Source organism: Penicillium mononematosum, assembly GCF_028829835.1.
Source record: "Penicillium mononematosum strain IBT 11891 chromosome Unknown utg000003l:1.0-8172316.0:1.0-8177699.0, whole genome shotgun sequence".
In the NCBI taxonomy this organism is placed as follows: domain Eukaryota; kingdom Fungi; phylum Ascomycota; class Eurotiomycetes; order Eurotiales; family Aspergillaceae; genus Penicillium; species Penicillium mononematosum.
In genome coordinates this window covers 2,260,511-2,279,445 of record NW_026643273.1, presented here as the reverse complement: position 1 = coordinate 2,279,445, position 18,935 = coordinate 2,260,511, and the positions used below count along the sequence as shown (strand labels likewise).

General features: G+C 48.0%; 8 protein-coding genes across 8 annotated transcripts; 3 read left to right on the top strand and 5 right to left on the bottom strand.

Moving 5' to 3' along the window:
- Positions 1–1,150: 1,150 nt before the first annotated feature.
- On the top strand, positions 1,151–2,144 carry N7519_005818 (uncharacterized protein; the record flags this gene model as incomplete). The annotated part of the gene is made up of 3 exons (XM_057292594.1): positions 1,151–1,158; positions 1,249–1,603; positions 1,665–2,144. The coding sequence occupies 3 exons, from the start codon at positions 1,151–1,153 to the stop codon at positions 2,142–2,144; spliced, it is 843 nt and encodes a 280-aa protein (XP_057147405.1).
- A 557-nt stretch (positions 2,145–2,701) lies between these two features.
- On the bottom strand, positions 2,702–3,566 carry N7519_005817 (uncharacterized protein; the record flags this gene model as incomplete). Its single annotated transcript, XM_057292593.1, has 2 exons — positions 2,702–3,297; positions 3,332–3,566. The coding sequence occupies 2 exons, from the start codon at positions 3,564–3,566 to the stop codon at positions 2,702–2,704; spliced, it is 831 nt and encodes a 276-aa protein (XP_057147404.1).
- Positions 3,567–3,926: 360 nt separating this feature from the next.
- Positions 3,927–5,589, top strand: N7519_005816 (cytochrome P450; the record flags this gene model as incomplete). The annotated part of the gene is made up of 3 exons (XM_057292592.1): positions 3,927–5,290; positions 5,358–5,502; positions 5,554–5,589. The coding sequence occupies 3 exons, from the start codon at positions 3,927–3,929 to the stop codon at positions 5,587–5,589; spliced, it is 1,545 nt and encodes a 514-aa protein (XP_057147403.1).
- A 606-nt stretch (positions 5,590–6,195) lies between these two features.
- N7519_005815 (agmatinase) lies at positions 6,196–7,598 on the top strand (the record flags this gene model as incomplete). The annotated part of the gene is made up of 6 exons (XM_057292591.1): positions 6,196–6,283; positions 6,333–6,418; positions 6,477–6,644; positions 6,704–7,078; positions 7,132–7,279; positions 7,336–7,598. 6 exons carry the CDS (start codon positions 6,196–6,198, stop codon positions 7,596–7,598), a joined length of 1,128 nt encoding a protein of 375 aa, XP_057147402.1.
- A 61-nt stretch (positions 7,599–7,659) lies between these two features.
- Positions 7,660–8,688, bottom strand: N7519_005814 (fungal specific transcription factor domain-containing protein; the record flags this gene model as incomplete). The annotated part of the gene is made up of 2 exons (XM_057292590.1): positions 7,660–8,490; positions 8,542–8,688. The coding sequence occupies 2 exons, from the start codon at positions 8,686–8,688 to the stop codon at positions 7,660–7,662; spliced, it is 978 nt and encodes a 325-aa protein (XP_057147401.1).
- A 563-nt stretch (positions 8,689–9,251) lies between these two features.
- N7519_005813 (Amino acid/polyamine transporter I) lies at positions 9,252–9,705 on the bottom strand (the record flags this gene model as incomplete). Its single annotated transcript, XM_057292589.1, has 2 exons — positions 9,252–9,555; positions 9,626–9,705. 2 exons carry the CDS (start codon positions 9,703–9,705, stop codon positions 9,252–9,254), a joined length of 384 nt encoding a protein of 127 aa, XP_057147400.1.
- A 781-nt stretch (positions 9,706–10,486) lies between these two features.
- On the bottom strand, positions 10,487–12,424 carry N7519_005812 (multicopper oxidase; the record flags this gene model as incomplete). Its single annotated transcript, XM_057292588.1, has 3 exons — positions 10,487–11,555; positions 11,609–12,083; positions 12,139–12,424. 3 exons carry the CDS (start codon positions 12,422–12,424, stop codon positions 10,487–10,489), a joined length of 1,830 nt encoding a protein of 609 aa, XP_057147399.1.
- A 2,017-nt stretch (positions 12,425–14,441) lies between these two features.
- N7519_005811 (ankyrin repeat protein) lies at positions 14,442–17,877 on the bottom strand (the record flags this gene model as incomplete). Its single annotated transcript, XM_057292587.1, has 2 exons — positions 14,442–17,379; positions 17,435–17,877. 2 exons carry the CDS (start codon positions 17,875–17,877, stop codon positions 14,442–14,444), a joined length of 3,381 nt encoding a protein of 1,126 aa, XP_057147398.1.
- Positions 17,878–18,935: the final 1,058 nt, after the last annotated feature.

Sequence of the window (18,935 nt, the reverse complement as noted above, 5' to 3'; positions counted from 1 at the left end):
AAACCATTCTATTGGGAGATCAGTGTGTATCCACAGTGACCTACCTTGATTGCTTCAAGGACATAAACTTCCGACGTACTGCAATATGCTCAATTTGGTATAGCGGTCAGTTCCTCTGCGGAGTTAACGTTGTGTCTTCATATTGTACCTACCTTTTCCAGCTGGCGGACGTGGCAACAGATCAGGTTTTTGATCTTTCTCTCGGCTTGTTTGCGCTTGGTATTGTCGAGAACATGTTTTCATCGCCTCTAGTGTCAATCCGCGGCAGGAGACTCGGCTACATTCTAACTCGTGGACTAGTGACGGTGGAGGGAGACCGAGGTGCGGGTTATATCGACGCCGTTTGTGGTCAGTTGGAAGCGGGGGCTCGGGGTTTGATAGACGCGCCGGGTGGGTGCGAAGCCGTCGGGTGTTCCAGAGTTTTCTTCGCATTCGTTTTGATCGAGATCCCATTTCGTTGATGCAAATGATGAGAACAAAGATCTAGAAAAGACGAGGAAGAGTGATGAGTGATAAAGGAAGGAAGAAAGTGTTGTCATATTGGCGCACTCTCCCAGTGTACGGCAGTCTCCAATCTCCAGTGCGCCATATCGTATTTTGCCAGCAGAACATGTCACAAACCTACCTACATATAGGTAGTCTGCGTATGTATGATTTAAAGACCATTAAAAAGACCATATAAAAGACTATCGGAGAAACTACCTAAGACCAACGAAAGACTACCTCGTAGAAGTTGACTTCATACGAATAAATTACTAGAACTCATACGAAGGGGCTAATAAGTTGATGTGGAAGGCGGTCGAAATTTAATATGGAAGAATACCATATGGCGCACTGTTGCCTTCCTGAACTTATAGTTCAACACTTTCTTCTAGTTCTCTCAATCCCAGCCACCTCTCCCGCGAGAGTTTGCCAGCAGAAGCACCAGAAGCAAAAAAAATGACAGTCTCTTTAAGCTCTCCAGGGCCCCCTCCGGCTCGAGTTTTCCAGGATGTCGACTCCAGCTCATCTGCCTGCGCCCAGTCCAACAGTGCCCCCATGACCTTCGCAATGATCCGAAAAGTTGAACTTACACCCCACATTGACAAACCGGGCCTTCGGGCCAAGGTTTCCTTAATGGCCGATATCAGAACCCCCCGATGAAGAGACCATGGTTCGGTCAGTCCACCCTTCTCTGAAGAGCTGCAAAGAGGTCTCAGTTGTCGAGCAGGGTCCGATTGATTGACCCGTGTGGCTTGTCAGTTCCAGTGGCGCTAAGCACCTCAAAAGCACACATGCCGCCGGCAGGGAGATACACGTCCTGCCGAAACACTTTAGTCTACCTCTTCCATATACATGGGTAGCGCGTGATACGGTTATCAAGACTATAAATCCCCGGTCCTTTTTACCATCCCAGCATATCGCATCAATTCGTGATGCCTTCCCCGGTTCCGTCGGTGCACAAGTACTCTTGACTGGCTGGCTGTTAGTGGCGTTTCCGGAGAAGAAATCACTCGAGGCATGCTGGGCCAAGGGTGTCCCGGACGAGGTCGGTGGTCTGCGTGTCGGGTACATTCTAGCATCGCTCTATGGCACAGCTGAAAATGTCGAGTTTGGTCGAACTGTCAGCGATACACCAGGAAATTTCAGTCAGGCGACACTAGGCCTACGATTACGGCTCCCAGGTGGCCATCACAACAGTGACACATGCATTTGTCCGTATTGCCCGTGTGACAGAATGGGGTCCGTATGAAGAGGCGCTTCAAGGCCAGCCGGTCTTCGTGCATCGCTATAATGTTGGAACAGGAAGCTGGTGGACCCACCATGGTCATGCTGTAACAACACAAGCCCAGCAGTCTATCATCCATGGGACCCAGTACAGCTGGGACGAAAGGACAGGGACGCATGGCACAGCGTTGTTATGGAGGACAATTGGAGACACTGATACTCATCAACGGGCCTCAGGCAGTGTCTTATGCTTAGGCGAACCCCAACAGGAGACTGCTAGAGCACTCCTCTTCCAAAACTTTGGGGGACCCCTAATGGCTAGTGAGTACGTGAAGAACGCTGAGAACGACGATTCCCCTCCTTTCAAAGGGGGGGTTCCTCTTGCCACAAGAGATCCGAAACTCGCGAATCATTACGGCAGGATATATACATCCTGAAGACTTCCGCACGCCTGAGTCTATATTGAATCGATATTAAATTAACAAGGTTTTATAGTTACTTTGTATGACTCATGGAAGATACTGCAGAAGAAGTCTTTTTAGTAGTCTTTTTAGTGTTCTTTCTAGATCTGGCCTTGCTGAACACCAAGCGTTGGGACCAGATGAACCAGGGAGCATGTGGTCATGTCTTGCAAGAGAACGGATCAAGAAACCTCGCCGAGTTACTGCAGACCACTTTGTTCGGTGTTGCTTAATATCATAGGAGAGGGTATGATGGTATCGTATTTATTACCTATATTATTACTCTTCAAGATCAGGTCACAGCCTATATAGTATGTACCTTTCGCGACATGAACTGCATTCAATGCACATCTTTCCTCTTTATCAGTCTTTTGCCTTTTCAATATAGTATACCTGAAAGGAAATACCATCGTTTGACTGTGTGGTAGTTGTCCTATTGTGCTTCAAGTAGTACAGAATAGGATATTCAATACCGTGTGCTAGTAAATAATAGGAAACACAGTCTTAGTATCTATATCCGACCTTTGCCCGGTTTAGAGACGAGAATGTCTGATTTGCCGCGGGGCCGCAGAAGCAAATGCACGCAAAATGAAGTCGCAACCTCCCACAGTGACCTTCTCACCACTCTTACGTCCTCGCATGTCAACACCCAGTCCGTTAGCCATTGAAGGCAAACTACCATTGTTCGGACCCAACGCATATTTTATCTCCCAGTGGTCATCCGTCCACTCTTCTCTTCGCGTGCTTACCTCCTCCCCAGTGATTTGAACAGTCCGTTCTCCAAGGGGTGTTCGTCTAACCACGTGGATTTGCTTCTGACGGAGGACCAAATACGAGCCACCAATTCCCGCTAGAAACATCTTGGTAATTTTGTGCTGCCCCTCTTCCAGAACACCCTCATCAGACTCCAAGATCCACGAAAGGCCACGCCCCGGCCCTTCCGGCCCTTCGCGAAACGGAAGATACCTCCACACTTCTTCATAATCCGTCATCGGTGCTCCGGGTACATCTGGTCGAGCCATAGTGCCAGTCTCCAGATCGTCTCCATTGGGGAGCGGGATAAATGGACACGGGTTGCTGATGTTGAAATTGTGGTGGGAGTCAATCTCATGCGTGAAGATGACGCGCCCTGTGACAAGTCAGCCATTTATTGTGTGATGTACCATCGACAGTCAGAAAGACAGAGAGCATACGCGGGTCTTTGCTTTCCTGAATACATTCTCCCGCGAGCGCCCAATCGATCTTGCCGGTCTGTTTATCGACTCGCAGATCGACGTACCATTCGCCAACTGTGATCACCAATGTGTCCGTGGTTTCGAAAGGTGTCTCTGATGCCCATCGCATTGAGATGCGTGTCGTCAGGCTCGATTCCGAAGCCGGCACTGATAACTTTGACATTTTGGTGACAATTCTTCAACGATGTCTGTCTTGAGAAGGGGAAACTTGGCAGGTCAAGGATGGTATAAGTCATCTAGATGATTCAATTGGACATATAAATACTACAAATGGAATCTGCTAACATGCCTTGGCCTCCAAAGTGTCTCCACAATCTCCAACTTCCAAGAAATCCGACCCCACACTGAGTCTCGCTGCCGGTTGCCCTTTCCGACTGAGACCTCGGGATAGTGACTCACTTATTTACTGATCGGATTCAACGATATTCACATATTCACTCATTATAAAGACAATAAAAACATCCTTGATGTATTCCGCAATATCATTCCGTTATCCTGACCACCCTTGGCAAATTGAAACACAATGACGTGGATCTTGATCGCTGCTTTCATAGTAGCCTTCCTTGTCTACCAGCTCTCTATTTCCACTTTGTTTAGCCCACTTGCGCGAATTCCCGGTCCAAAGACTTTCGCCTTGACCAAATTCAAATTAGCGTATGAAGACTACAAAGGAACTCGCACGCGAAAGATCAACGCTCTCCATCAGCAATATGGACCCGTCGTTCGTATCGGTCCCAGTGAGGTGACGTTCAACAGCACCTCTGCCTTGCGTGCGATCTACGGCGCCGGAAGTGGCTTTGAGCGCACTGGGTTCTACCACATGTTTGAGGTTTACGGTCGAAAGAACATGTTTTCGTTTGCGACCGCGAAGCAGCATGGAGAAAGGAAGAAACTCTTTGCCCACGCCTACGCCAAATCTGTGATGCTCAAAGGACAGAATGCAGAAATGGTCGAGCAGAAGGTCAAGCTTTATATGGACCTTTTGGAGCGCGATGGGGGGGGAAGCGAGATATTCTCTACCTTGCATTATTTCTCCCTAGACACAATCACTGAGTTTCTTTACGGATCTTTCGGCAAGACTGCATGTCTCGAGGGGCTGGGTCAAGACCGCGCGCTCATCGGAGACATCATCGACACTGCCCGCCGCAAGCTATCGTGGTATGCAGTTCATTTCCCTCACTTCACGGAATGGCTTTACTCTCGGACTGGGCTTAGTGGCTGCATTGCGAAATGGTTGTACCCAATGCAGCTGCCAACGACTTACAGCGGTATCCGACTTCACGCGATGAAAGCTACTCAGAAATATGCCAGTGCTTCTGCCAGTGAGAAAGCGGGCGCATCAGCACTGATCTCCAGACTGTGGAGCCACCACCATTCTCAAAAGTCGAATGGAATAGATGATCTCGATATTGCATCGGAATGTGCAGATCATCTTCTGGCCGGCATTGACACCACCAGCGACACACTGATGTTCCTGATTTGGGCTCTTTCGCGACCAGAGAACAAGCGGTTCCAAGACAAACTCATCGAGGAAGTCTGCAATATTCCCGAAGACTCGCTCAATGCAAATGGCATTCCCAAGGTAGAAAGCAGCGACAGGCTCTCTTACCTCGATGCTGTTATCAAGGAGACACTCCGCCTCTACGCACCTCTTCCCGGATCAGAGCCACGCTCACTTCCCACGGCAGCCACAATTGATGGCTACACGATTCCGCCACGAACGGTGGTTTCTATATCCCCGTACGCGCTTCATCGTAACCCTGAGGTTTTCAAAGATCCAACCAAATTCAATCCTGATCGCTGGTTGGATCCCTCCGAGAACGTGGCAGATATGAAGAAATGGTTCTGGGCATTTTCCAGTGGAGGAAGGATGTGTATTGGAATGCAGTATGTTCCTTGTTCTCTATCGGGCGACTTCCCGCTTTGACTACGAGAGATGGCTAACAGGGAACAGTCTGGCAATGGCAGAAATGACTACTTTGGTAGCGGCGATCTATCGAAAATACAAAACCACACCCATGGGGGATTTTGGCACCGTCTCTCCTGGCATCACAGGTCGGTATGAGGTGTTCTATGATGAAACTTGTAGTAAAATGCGGGTATGTTCAGCTAACATGTTTCTCTCAAAGACTCGCTAATCATTGAGACAGGAGCATGAGTGTCAGATCGAGTTCACGCCACATTGAGCAGTGTAGGCGGTCATCTAATTATAGTTGTGCTATATTCTTGATTTGAATGAGCACGCATTATAAAGGGGTTTCACAGATTGGATGATACTTTAGCCCTATACCTTATCAATTGAATTAAATAATTACATACTAGTCTCTAATCTCAATATATTTCTTTCTTCTATGGTATTGCTAACAGCATCTCCACATGGCCGAATAGAAAGAGTCTGCGAACTTAGGGCTTCCACGGGTAAGTATCCTGTAGTAACTGCATGCATAGCTCATTATAAACGACTGCTTACCTAGAAAGCTCTATGTATACATATACACCCTAAATATCTACTCCATGTAAGTCTACTTAAATACCAAAAGGCAATTCCATCCGACACACAAATGGCCCCGCAGTAATTATCTTGGCGTCAAGTCCCCGCATGATATAGTCGTGGAAAGAGTCTGCGAGACAGCATTGCTCATCAATCGGATTTGTAGGATTTACAGAGATAACTATCTAGTAATGAGATAGTGCGCCGCAGTCTCTGTGTAGAGCCAAGGTTATAAAAGCCCGATGGCTACCTCAATTCCACCCTCAATGTACAACTTGTCCAACTCCTGGAACTCTTCAAAATGCACTTCACATCTCTTACCTTTTCACTTCTTTTGCAGGGCGCCATTGCTTTGAATGTTGGCCCAGAGTATAGTCATCCGATAGAAGGTCAGTCACACAAGACGGAGCCAAAATCGACATACTAACCAGACAACAGACCTCGACGTCGACCTTCCATTCTCTCAGCCGGTCACATTCGCCCACTTGGAATGGCAAAGGTGTCTCGCAGAATCTCATAATAAAGTATGTCGCCGAAACACCCGTTTACCCAATGATCATCGTGATCTAACCTTCGCAAAAGCCCCTCGACATCGCCGTTCTTGGATTCCCATACGACACCTCAACATCATACCGCCCCGGCGCAAGATTCGGTCCTCGAGGCATCCGCGCAGGATCGGCGCGCGAAAAGAAAGGACGAAGCTACAACACCGTGTGGGAGGTGGACCCGTATGACGAAGGACTTGAAATCGTGAGTGCGGCGCATCCACAAATATGAAATGAAATAGCTGATGGCTAATGCACCACCAGATCGACTGTGGAGATATTCCGATTACACCATTCGATGCCGCGCACGCATTTAAGCAAATGGAACAGGGTTACAGACAGGTTCTCTACCACCCGACGTCCGAGGGGAACTCGTGGGAGCATCCGCGGATCGTGAGTCTCGGTGGCGATCACTCGATTGTCTTGCCTATTTTGCGATCATTGAAACATGTCTATGGGCCCATCTCTGTTATTCACTTGGACTCGCATCTTGACACTTGGGATCCTTATGAGGGTTATACTGGGATCGCGTCGAACCAGTCGGCAATTACGCATGGGACTTTCTTCTGGCATGCGAGTCGGGAGGGATGTATTTCCAAGGGGACGAGTGTCCATGGAGGGTTAAGGACGAAGCTTTTTGTGAGTGGTTCTGGTGTGGTGTTGAATTGAATACTAATCGGAATTATCAATAGAGTCCTAAAGACTACGAGATCGACCAGAATGTTGGATTTACGATTATTGAGGCTCACGAGATTGACGATATTGGCATGTCTGGGATCATTGAAAAGGTCCGGAGTGTTGTCAAAGATACTCCTACTTATCTTTCCATTGATATTGACGGTGAGTTTGTCCTTTCCCCTGCCCAAGGTATACCAGATATTAATTTCTCCCATCAGTCCTCGATCCGAGCATCGCCCCTGCAACCGGAACACCCGAATCTGGCGGCTGGACCACCCGTGAATTAAAGCGGTTCATCAAAGGCCTCGAGGGTGTGAATCTTGTTGGTGCCGATGTAGTGGAAGTCAGCCCGCCATATGACACTGTTGCTGAGACTACTTCGATCGCTGCTGCGGATTTGATCGTTGATATTCTCGCATCCATGGCGAAGTTGAAGACAGGACCCAAGGCGAAGACGGCAACTTCGAAAGATGAATTGTAAGCCTGAATTATGCTTCGAACTGAGATTTGAGCTATGTATGGATCGCATTATATGAGAGCCTTCAAATAGGCAAGACCAACTTGCCTGATTGTTTGAGGGCATCTCTCCAGTTAACCACATTCTTGTCTGAATTCATGATGCTCCAAATCTCCTGTATAACCTTCCATTGCCTTTTGAAATTGCCCATTGAGTACCCCTGGACTCGCTCCCACCATTCAACCCAAGGGTGTCGATCCGCTGCCTCACATGCAGCAATAAATGCCGGCCAGGACATAGGAGCTGCGCGTTTTTCGCCACATGAGTAGACATCCTTGAGGTCTTCGGCAAGCGAAAGGTTCTTCCAGATTGTTGCTACTCGCTGCTGGAGGTCCACCGGGCTGGAGTTCTCGATTGTTCGATAATAAAAGATGACAATAGCGCTGTGGAATGCCAGGGCCTGGCAACGTATTATCTCAAGCATAGTCGACTCCTCCAATGCGATGAGATTGAAAGACTCGGAGTGTATATCCCATGAAAATATTTCATCATGTAATGCCGAGCATGCCTCGAGCAGGGTTGTTGGCATTTCAATATCCTGGTAGAAGGCCAGATACTCGGCCACCTGACACGTCTTTTGTAGCAGGTTTCCCAGATATGGGGTGATCCCGTACATGTACTGGATGTTGGTGTCATCGTCTTGAAAGTAAGGCTGTTCAAAGAATGGACCCTCTATTCTCCAGGGTCTAGATTCTAGCTCGTGTGCGGTCGTTCGAGCCAGGAGACTCAGAAAACGGCAAATACTGCTGACCTGCCGACTGGAATCATCGATCGCATCTGAGACATGGCCAGGTCTTTGCAGTTGGTGACAGCCTTTCAGATGGATTGGGAAATCTGAATCTTCTCCCGTCATAGTCTAATTTGTCAGATTAATCATATTTCATAACGTCGAGCAAAAGTCACCTACATCGATTGTGACTAAGGCGAGCATTGCCGTGAGATAGACGGTATATTGTCGAGAGTCATTGGGCGCTACGAGTGCGAACTTGAGTGCGCGCAAAGCTTTGGCCCGATGCTGGAGACCAAGACTGTGGTATTCTCTTGAGCCACCCATGACGTTCCGGAGGTGGAATGCGGCCGAGGACAATATACTGTGGAATAGTGAAATTGAGACGCCCGAAGAAGGAACTGCATTTTGGACAAGACATAATTCAGGGCAGCCCTCGAGAGCGAATGGGAGATATGTTGTGCGCCAAGGGTTCCTCGGGTGAAAGACTGGTTGTAGGAGCTCGGCGACATGGTTTTTGTAATGATACATAAGCATGGACGTTTTTTGGTCTTTGAATAGAGGTATTGAAAGCTCGATGTGTGGTGATGGATGTATCGTGAGTGACCTGTGTCTTGGATATGATAACGTTGGAGAATTTCGTGTATCCGTCATGGCTATCACTGACTCCCAGTCCGAGGACAAACCCATTTCGTGGATTTGTGCATTAGGGATGACATTACCATTAGGGATTATTTCGAAAGCTCGATTGAACAGGTCGACTGAGTCCAATGGACTAGGTGTAATTTCAGGACTACAGTCCTGATTCTGACGACTATTCTCCAATGAAGAGTGAGGTTCGAGATATTCATTGTCGTCAAGTTCCCATTTCGAGAATATCGAAAAGGGCCCTATACTGACGGTGCGCGACGGCGTTGAAATCGCGTCAAGAGAGGATATAATTCGGTTGAGCTCGTCATCCGAAATGCTAGGAGAGGTGGATTGTTCTGATTTAGAATTGCATCAACGAATGTGCCTTTGGAAGAGGGCTCAGACTCACCTAGTCTCATCTGCCTGCGTCGCAGGCCTTGAAGTTCTCCCTTCTTATCTGACATCCAGCACAGATTTACACCGTAACCGGCGCATTCTAAACCAGATTTCTGGCAGACTCCACATCCATTTTGCTGACGCTCGTCACATTTGACCTTCCGGGACCTGCAGGTCCAGCACCTTCTATTGTCAGCTTCGATAGTACGTCGAATTTTAAACATAATTGATGTCTTACCCTGTAAAGGTCACCGACTTCTGCTTTGTCTGGCGAAGACGCTTGGTTTGTTTTCTGAGAGCTTTCACGGGGGCATCCATGGTATCGTTGATATAGGGCTGGTTCTCAATATGAGCAATGACAGTGTCCTTCGATGGGCGCGAGAGGGGCTATCAACCAGTGTCCTAACACCGCGTGCAGTTGGAGAACGCCAAGGCAAGAGGTTGATATTCCATGTTAAGGTCAATGGTCTCAATAGTGGAGCTTGAGATGCGGGGTCAGCCGGGACCAATCGTAAGGGATAGCCGAAGAGATGTGCCCGAGATGTGCCTGTTGTGTACGGAGTCGAGATAAAGAGATAACTGCGCTGAGATCCCCAAATGCGGGGTTTCAACTGTTTCTATTCCATGACATAACATATTTGGGGATAAACCTTGGAAGTTTTCGTCGAGTCAGAACTCTAGGGCTGCTGGAGGTCAGCACACCATTATGTCAGCATGTCACTTCCAAGGTTCCAAGGTTTCATCCCGAGGTCCCTTTCATCCCATATATAAAGTACCGACCTTTGTCTGCAGAACTTCCAGTTGTCTTGATGCAGTCCGATGACGAAAAGCGAAGTTGGAACAAGTCAATGCTAGGCAAGAGAAGTGTAGATGGGAAAAGATTTGTATTTCTACCTCAGCCGTTGTATTAAAACACTTGAGTATTACAAATTGTGACACCCGCCAGGCAATGTCACTTGATGGTATATACAGTTCGTTGATGAGACGAACTTCACCAAGAAAAAAGAAGATCACTACCCAAGCTCTCACCAAATGGTCCCCTACCGTCAGACTCCCATCGTCAAAACTTGGAAGCATTCACATCATGATTCAACATTTTTCAGGACAATCGATACTCTGCAGGTACCTCTGGCCATGCGTCAATCCCGTCTAGTATCGCAAGGGCCATACCACCGCTGGTGTGGACCTGGATATGACAGTGGATGAGAAATGCCCCTGGGTTATTCACTTGATACCGAATAGCCATCCAAGTCGGGCCCGTGCTAGCAGGAAGAGTCGCGATTGTGTCTAATATCGGTGGGGTGTTGAAGTTGAAGCTCTGGGGGATGTATCTGACCGCTTCAGAAACAGAAGAATAGTTCCATAACCCTTGCCCGTATCCAATGAGAAAGAATTTGTTTGAATGCTTGTGGATCGGATGATCAGGCTGAATCGGTGAAGTGACGTGGAAAATGAGATCAACCCAGCTGCCATTCTTGGTTTGGATGGCGCGGCCGCTGTTTGCAACATCCGAGTCTGGGTAAAAGAGAAGCGGCGCGGCTTCTTCGAGGGCAAGTGGAAAACTGGTGTTACCGAGAGTCCACGTGTATGAGGTGTTTCCGAAACGCTCGATCTTGAGAACAAATGTTTGGTCCGCCGTCTGAGCTGGCAGTTCTACCGGAAATGGAACTGTCAGTTTTTCGTCGAAGAAGCTCACATCTGCGGTGGTATTCTGCCCTGCGACGTCGATGTACCCAGTAGACGTTCGCTCGCCAATGCCGCCCGCAGCATTCACGTAAGACATAACAGCAGTAGTGTTCAAGATCTGGTTAATACCGCTAACAACTGTTCGAATGGTGTAGTGGCCCGGTGGCTTGTCAAGCTTTACAAGCACGGACAGTCGTCGCCCAGGCACCAAGTTGACCGCGTGAGCCAGCACTGGTTCGATGTATCGGCCGTCAACAGCATACACGTACATCGGGTGCTCGTCCACTGAAAACAATAATGCGGCGACACCAGCAGCAGATATAATGTTCCAACTCACGTAATCAGCGCTTGGGTACACGAGTATGTTTTCTTTCCCTTCATGTCCGGCTGTAGGTGTACATCCTGAGAATAGGCCGTCTGGGATATTGGTGAAGTTGTGGGGATACGGACCTTGGGCAGCCATATTGGTTGGAGGTATGCAGCTATACGCATTGTCAGCCCCAACAAAGTCCGTAAGTAGGTAAATAATACATACCCCATATCAGTTAGGTGAGACCCGTTAAGCACTTGTCTTTGCACATCGCTTGTGAATGCATTGATCGTATCTGGTGATAGACAGGAAACTGAGCCCTTGCCATTGATCAGCAACGAGTTGGCGCAGTATGCATCAAGTCCTGTGGCCTTTGCCGCCTCCCACAATTGTTCTGATGTCATATGTCGCCAATCTGAAAGTATGATAGACTGAGTATTGTCCTCCGCATTCCGCATTGCCTTTTGCTGATCACCGTCACTGGTAATCGATGCGAAAGGCCGCTCAACGGAATTATCAGGATGTATATTAATCGGCCCATACAAGCCATCCTCAATATGACCTCGTTGATGCGCATGATAGAAGTAGCTTCCATATTCGGTTGCTTTCCATTTGTAGGTGAAAGACGCCTGCGGCTTGATCCCTCTTTGTGAAAGGCCTGGAACACCATCTGACCATGGGGTGAGTCTCTGTTCAATCCCTATTCGAACCAGTCAGAAAATAATATTGGAACAATAAGAAATTACGAGCCTTACCATGGAAGTGAACAGTGATGGAGTACGGTAGCAAGTTCAATACAGAAACCTCCACATCGTCTCCTTGGCACAATTCGAGCAATGGTCCAGGGAATTGGCCATTTGTCAAAATTCCCTTCCTCGAATATCCGTCTGGAGATATATCCCCTTCTGTCAAGACTATGTCGAATTTGACAGAGGGCCGTTGCGGGAACAAAGCAACATGGGAACAATCCGCAACAGCCTTGACCAATTGCAGACAGGTCAGGATGAGAAAGCACCTCAGTAACGCAATTGAGGTTGTCATCTTCATTACAGAGAAAGAAAATTGTCAACAAATGAGAGTCGCCCCGTCTTTTTACGTCTGTTTGCCGGAGAAATGTGAGACCGATATTGTGTATATTTTCAATGTTGTTTGTTAATCCACCCAAATTGCCAAATCTGGACAGTTCAAGCTGTTATTTTTAAAGAATTTTACCAATATGATTTTTACTAGTTCGCCATATCCTGTCATAAATTTGTATCTGGTACTAGAGCAAGGTACGGAGTGGATGAAATTTTGGTCTATATATAAGTGTACCACATCCATCGTGATGTAGTGAGCTTGGACGGAGCTTAAAGCAAATACATTATACATTATAGGTTTTCAGGATATTGTAAGGTGTTTGAATTCTAGGAATTCCAGAAGAGTGGATATGTACTCCATACCGAAGCCGAAGAAAGGCCCAAGCAAGGAGCTTCAAATTTCAGATGCCAATAGTGGTGTCGATCTTCAATCAGGCGTTCCCTAAGAGGAGGTCCCCCACGACATCAGGGATCCACAGCGCGCTAGTCCGATTCGGGAGGAATGGCTAGTATAGTGGATAGATAGGTGTTGAGAGCGTATTATACTGTTTAGAATTGTGGGTTAAATGATCTATTGCGTAGAAAATTAGGATTGAAAGGAAATTTGGGATCGAGTGTGGCCCAACTAGGTGGTGGGCTTGGAGTACTTGGCAAAACACGCCAGTGGTATAGGAGGCGTGACTGTGTCGGCTAGAGTCTCCAAAATACTATTTCAGTGTCCGTTAAAGCACTTTAAGCCTTATCAACGAGACGGTGGCTCTCGCTCGGATATGCATAAATAGCTCTTTCGATGAGACGTAGCCGAATATATGTAAAAAAAGGACCCGGTTTTCCAGCAAGGAAAAAAAGAAAACAAAACAAAGAAAAAGAAGGAAAAGAAAAAAAGCAAAACCAGGATCCGGCCCTCACACACTATAATGTAATGCATTAATGTACCTCTCTTGTCTGCAGACTCTAGAGCTTCTGTGGCCACTGGTATCGCTGCATTATACCCCGCGACATTCGCAGGACGGGATCTGCGTTAACAAAATTCCTTGTAGGGGGTGCTGCGATAATAAGACCTCTAGCGACGTGCAGGCACCTCTTTGTGGTGTTAGGGATCAGTATTCGGGTATTCCAAGAATGATCGAAGAAGCAAAGACATGCACGACGTCGTCATAATGTCTTCAGTATTCCGACGGATCATCGTCAGGGAGGTAGAGCGAGTATCTGCAAATTCAATCACCGAAATCGTAAATCCACAACTAGACTTTCTTCACTATTGAGCGATGTATTCCAAATCCTCCTGCCTGATAGTTCGTAACCCGATATGGTCCCTTTGCCGAAATAGAATGCGGCATCTGCCATTAGGACGTAGAGCGAACAGACGAATGAGCGTTTTGGTGAGTCGCGAGTTTTGTGGTGAGCGACGATATGAGTGTGTATGTGTGTGTTGATGTGTGTGGTGGTGAATGGTCGGGGAAGGATAATGGTGGCCAACGACTAGACCCCGTTATCCCGCAACATAGGGTGCATAAGTTTGAGCGCCTCTTTTGCTACGGACGAGATAGCTTCGCAGACCACTGCCGAGACAATGAAAATCATGGAAGGGATCTCGGATTCCGTGATAATGATGCAAAGCCTCCTCGGCGCATCTCGCGATAGGGTGATCTTAGGTGATAAAGGTGAGAGAGGTGAGAGAGATGAGAGAGGGGTGATAATTTCTCAGGATCGAAGTAATAAGAGGTTGGCAATTGCCAATATGCTCGCATCGAAGAATAACCACAAGGTTTATTCCAAAGACCTTGGTGGTCAGATTTGACCTTGAGGGAAGCTCCGATTTAGCCACCCGTGATACAACCTCAAAGCAATACAGCAGAAACAAGTAGCGGTAGCGCTGCGTTTGACTAAGGCACAGTTGCAAACCCTATTTTGGGATTATCAAGACTCAGAAGCAATCACACCATCCGAATCTACTATGATGGTATTTATGCAGTCATTTAAAACGGCCCGCTTCGGTGATTCATCCTCAAGACAACATCAGCGTTTATATCTCCTTCAGGTGCCGTGTATACTGAAGATATCGAGTCCGAATCTGAGTCTGAGGGATCCCCAACGGTATCTTGAGTACGTTCAGACGGCTCTCCGGGCCTCGGAGTCGGCTCACTTTCATGCCGAGGAATTGTTCTAGGAACGCGACTCTCTTGACTATGATTATGTGACGGCACTGGCGTATTTCTAGCGGCAGAGCCTCCAGCCCTCGAGGGGCGAGACGGTATTTCCGAAGACCTCTGGGGAATTTGAGAGGGAAAGACAGGGGTTTGCCGAGGAATGAAGGTGTCCGACACCGGTGGTTCTTCTCTGGCTGGAGGCCGACTAAGAGTCCTCCTGGCAGGACCCTGTTCGAGCTGACGTATAGGAGATATCTCACGAGAGCCATTGCGAACGGAAGCAATTTGCCCGTTTACTGGCGGTGACATTTGCTCACCTGGTCGCATACGAGTATGCCACAATGGGTCGATGGACGGTGGAGGTTCAGTCCGATAGCCACGGTCAGGAGTTGTTGAACGACTGCTAGGCAGACCCTGCTCTAGAGTTGAAGGTAGCTCTTGAGGCAAAAGGTTTTCGCGGTCTCGTGGATTGCGAGAGTGTAGATATTGAGGTAGATAACTCCCCTGATTCACATTCTGGGGCGTACTTGGGGTATGACTTGGAGGCATCAGACCAGAGTCCGCCAAAGCCTGGTTGAGAAGTTCTCTCACCCGAGCCTTGCAGTCCTCAGAGATAATGGCATCTGGCGAAAACGCAACTGTCTCCGGCATGCGAATGATATCTGAGACATCCATGTCGGGTATACTAGTGCGAGCCAAGAGCGCCTGAAGAACATCCAGATGGCCATGATATGCCGCATAGCGGAAAGGCTGCCAGCCGCCCTCGTCCTTTTTGGATGCCGATGCGCCGCGCTCTAGAAGCAGCGAGACCACGGGTAGATGGCCTGACATAGCAGCCAAGCATAGAGGAGAGTCACTGCGTGACGTAGCTTGGTGCTTCTGGTAGAGGGGAGATCCTCGATCCAACAGCTTTCGCACTGCAGCCACATGTCCGCAGCGACATGCTACACTTAGCGGTCGATCTCCAACGCTGTCCCGGGAGTCTAAAGAAGCTCCTTTGTCACAAAGAAGATCCACAAGGCGTACTGAGCTCCGTGCTGCTGCGATATGCAATGGTCTCTGCTGGTGCTGATATTCCGATGCTTCAATGTCAGCACCTTCTAAGAGTAACAGCGTTGCTATCTCGATACTGTCTGCCATACAGGCATAGTGAAGCGGAGTAAGACCTGTTGCACATTGACTGTTGAGGTCGGCACCCTTGCGTAGTAATGGCTCAACAACACCAAATTGGGTTTGAATAACGGCCAAGTGCAAAGCTGTTCGTCCCATTGCATCAATCCTAGTCAGAGATCCTTTCTTCTGACTGAGAATTTCCACTGTCTCTTCGTGGCCATAGTAGGCAGCCCAATGCAGGGCAGTCATCCCGGTATCATCCGTACCACTTGATGAAGCCTTCTGTTTGGATTTCAATAGGAATTCGACAGCCTGGGACCGGCCTGCTTCGGCAGCACATATCAATGGTGTCTTGCGATCACGACCGGCAGCTTCTATATTAGCTTTGTGAGCCAGAAGCACTGCAATGACTTCGATATGGCCTGCTTCGCACGCATAGTGCAATGCCGACATCATGGTAGCGTCCTTGGCCTCGATATCAGCGCCTTTTGACACAAGCATGTACACAATTTCCGCATCACCCTGTTTTGCTGCAGCGTGCAAAGTAGTCATTTGATTCTCAGCACGACCGTTGACCTTTGCGTTATGCATAAGCAGCATTTGTACGGCTTCGTGTTGGCTTCGGTCAACAGCAATTCGCAGTGCTGTACGGTCTTGATAGTTTGGAACTTCGGCAATGTTGCTCTCCTCCATGAGTAGGCTTATGACACCGCAATGACCACGCGAAGCTGCAAGATGAAGTGCAGTCCAGCCAGACCCATCGGCCGCATCTAGTCGAGCATGATGTCGAATCAAAAGCTCAACAACATCATCTTTTCCGCAGTGCGCAGCAACAAGCAATGCATTTCGACCTGATGCTTTATGTCGCTCTTCAATGTTAATGCCATATTCGATGAGCTGTGCTATCTCACCTTGGGAACCGGCTTGGGCGGCCTTCACAATCTGTGGAATAGAGGCAGCATCCGCGCCGGTCAGATTAATGCTGATATGGGAATTTTGCTCTCGTATAGGCTTCATTCTTGTGAAAGGTGCGCCATTGCCTACTTTCGGTGAGGCCTTGGAAGACGAAGAGGCAAGATTTAGACGACTAGATGTATTCAAGCGAAGTAGAGAAGATATCCTTTCAAGCTTAGAGGCAGATCTCTCAAGTGTCTTCGATGTCTTAGTATCTGACTTGCTCCGGGGCATATTTTGCAAGTCTGGCCGCGGCGCATCCTGGTAAGATTTTGCCCTCCTGTGAGCTGGATGTACCGGCACCGATGGACTAGCGGGCAAGAGGAGATGATGTTGGCGGGGTGGAGCAGCATCAGATGACGGCCTTGTAACGCTGCTATTGCGCGTAGGGGTGTCTGCATAACCTTCGTCTGTGAATAGACTTGGACCATTATTGGTGTCGGTCTGGCTACTAAAGGCCCCGATTGACGGTACGAGTTGCTGGAGTGACCTGCGATATACCGGCAAACCTGCGAGGGCATCGTTGAAATTTAGAACTCGGTCACTGGCTGTGAAACTGCCGTTCTGCGAGATGCTTGCCGCGCTAGATGTAGCCTGACTCCGTGCAGACACTAGTGTTTCGGTGTCGTCGCGAACCCTGCGCATGATGCGACGAGTCGTCGCTTGCCTCAACAAGCGGACCTGCTCTTGTGATGTATGACTTAAAAGGCTTATAAGCTTCTGTGTGATTTCCAGACATGAGGGAATATTCTCACCACTGGCAGACTTGAAGTAATAGCTGTAATGCCATCACTTGCGCATGTAGTTTCTCCTGGTGTCCTTTCATAATATCTTCTTTCCAAATGACTCTAATGCGCAACCTAAATCCAATTGTGCCGTCGTTGCGACTGCCATGAACCAAAGTCATCACATCCTCAGACAGAACCTCCATGATGATTTGGCAGCCACTCATGGCTGTAACGAGCTGTTCATTGAATTCCTCCGATACCATCACATTGGAAGAACTGAGCCGATGCCATTCCTTCAGGCTCGTCAGTGCTGTCTGGATACAGCTCAGCTCCTGAATAAGCGAATGGATTGTAAAGTCAGCATCGCTGAACCTCCCATGTAGTTCATAGAGGCCATGAATAGTCGAAGTAAGTGCGCCTAGAATCTGAACAATTGCCGAAGCAAACCCGACCGCAGATATCGGGTCCATGGAGGACTCGAGATATGAAGGACAGAGGTAATTGCGGGGTCTGAGGGGGCTGAGATGATTAGCGCCAAATCACATGGGGGGGAGCTGATACATCTCCTTTTGGAGATGCAGGCACAGACGGGAAATGGCGGCAAAATGGTCTGTTTAAAAGTTATCTAAGCCTCTTCGGCAACCATGAAAGTGTCGTGCTAATTTATTCATCTACAAGATATACCAATATTGCGATAATGACTGCACTAGATAGAGCAATTCTCTTCGCTTACGGCAGGCAGTCTCGCTACTAGAACACCCGGGAAAAACCTCTCGTCTTATGTTTTCTCGTCACTTTCACCCTCTGGAATATAGTTATTCCATCGCTACTGTTGTATCATATGGTCCTTCCAGGAATCAGACTTTGGGGCCATCTTTCGATGTTTAGGATGTCACTTGGGAGAGTGTGGTGTGTAGTCTTAGACCCGTAACAATACATTACATTGCTTAATCTTCTATGCGTTTGGTATTGTATAAGACTAATTCTTGCTAGAATCAGCAGGGACCTAGGGGGACCTAGAACTATAAGAAAATAGTATACTAATGCAGGGAAATCGATCATATAACGAAGGCTAAAATATTATAGGTAATTTATTTGTAGGTGCCTATTCGCTACCAGGCTAGTCCCGATTAGGTATTATCAATCGATTTTTCAATCCCGTATCGGTGGGGACCTACTGGCTCCGAAAGCCGTAAAAACCATCAAGTTTTTCTGAGCACCGAATGCCGTAGTAAGTTTGAATGGCCTTGCCGCGGGCTGTTGTATTCGACACACTATATGAAATCCAACTCAACATTCCCCCGAGTTCTTTCCACTGTGACCGTTGAAGTGCAACGCACTTCATATACTAAAGAATGATTGTGTTTCAGGTGCTAATATGTAACTCCCCTGATGCTCAGATGACCTCGGAACCTTTAGTCAGGCCGATCCCGAATACTATAAAAAAGTTTATTTTCTTCCCATAGATCGCATTTGTCAACCAAGACCCTAACCTTACTAACCCTACCTCGGTACCTAAATCCCATAG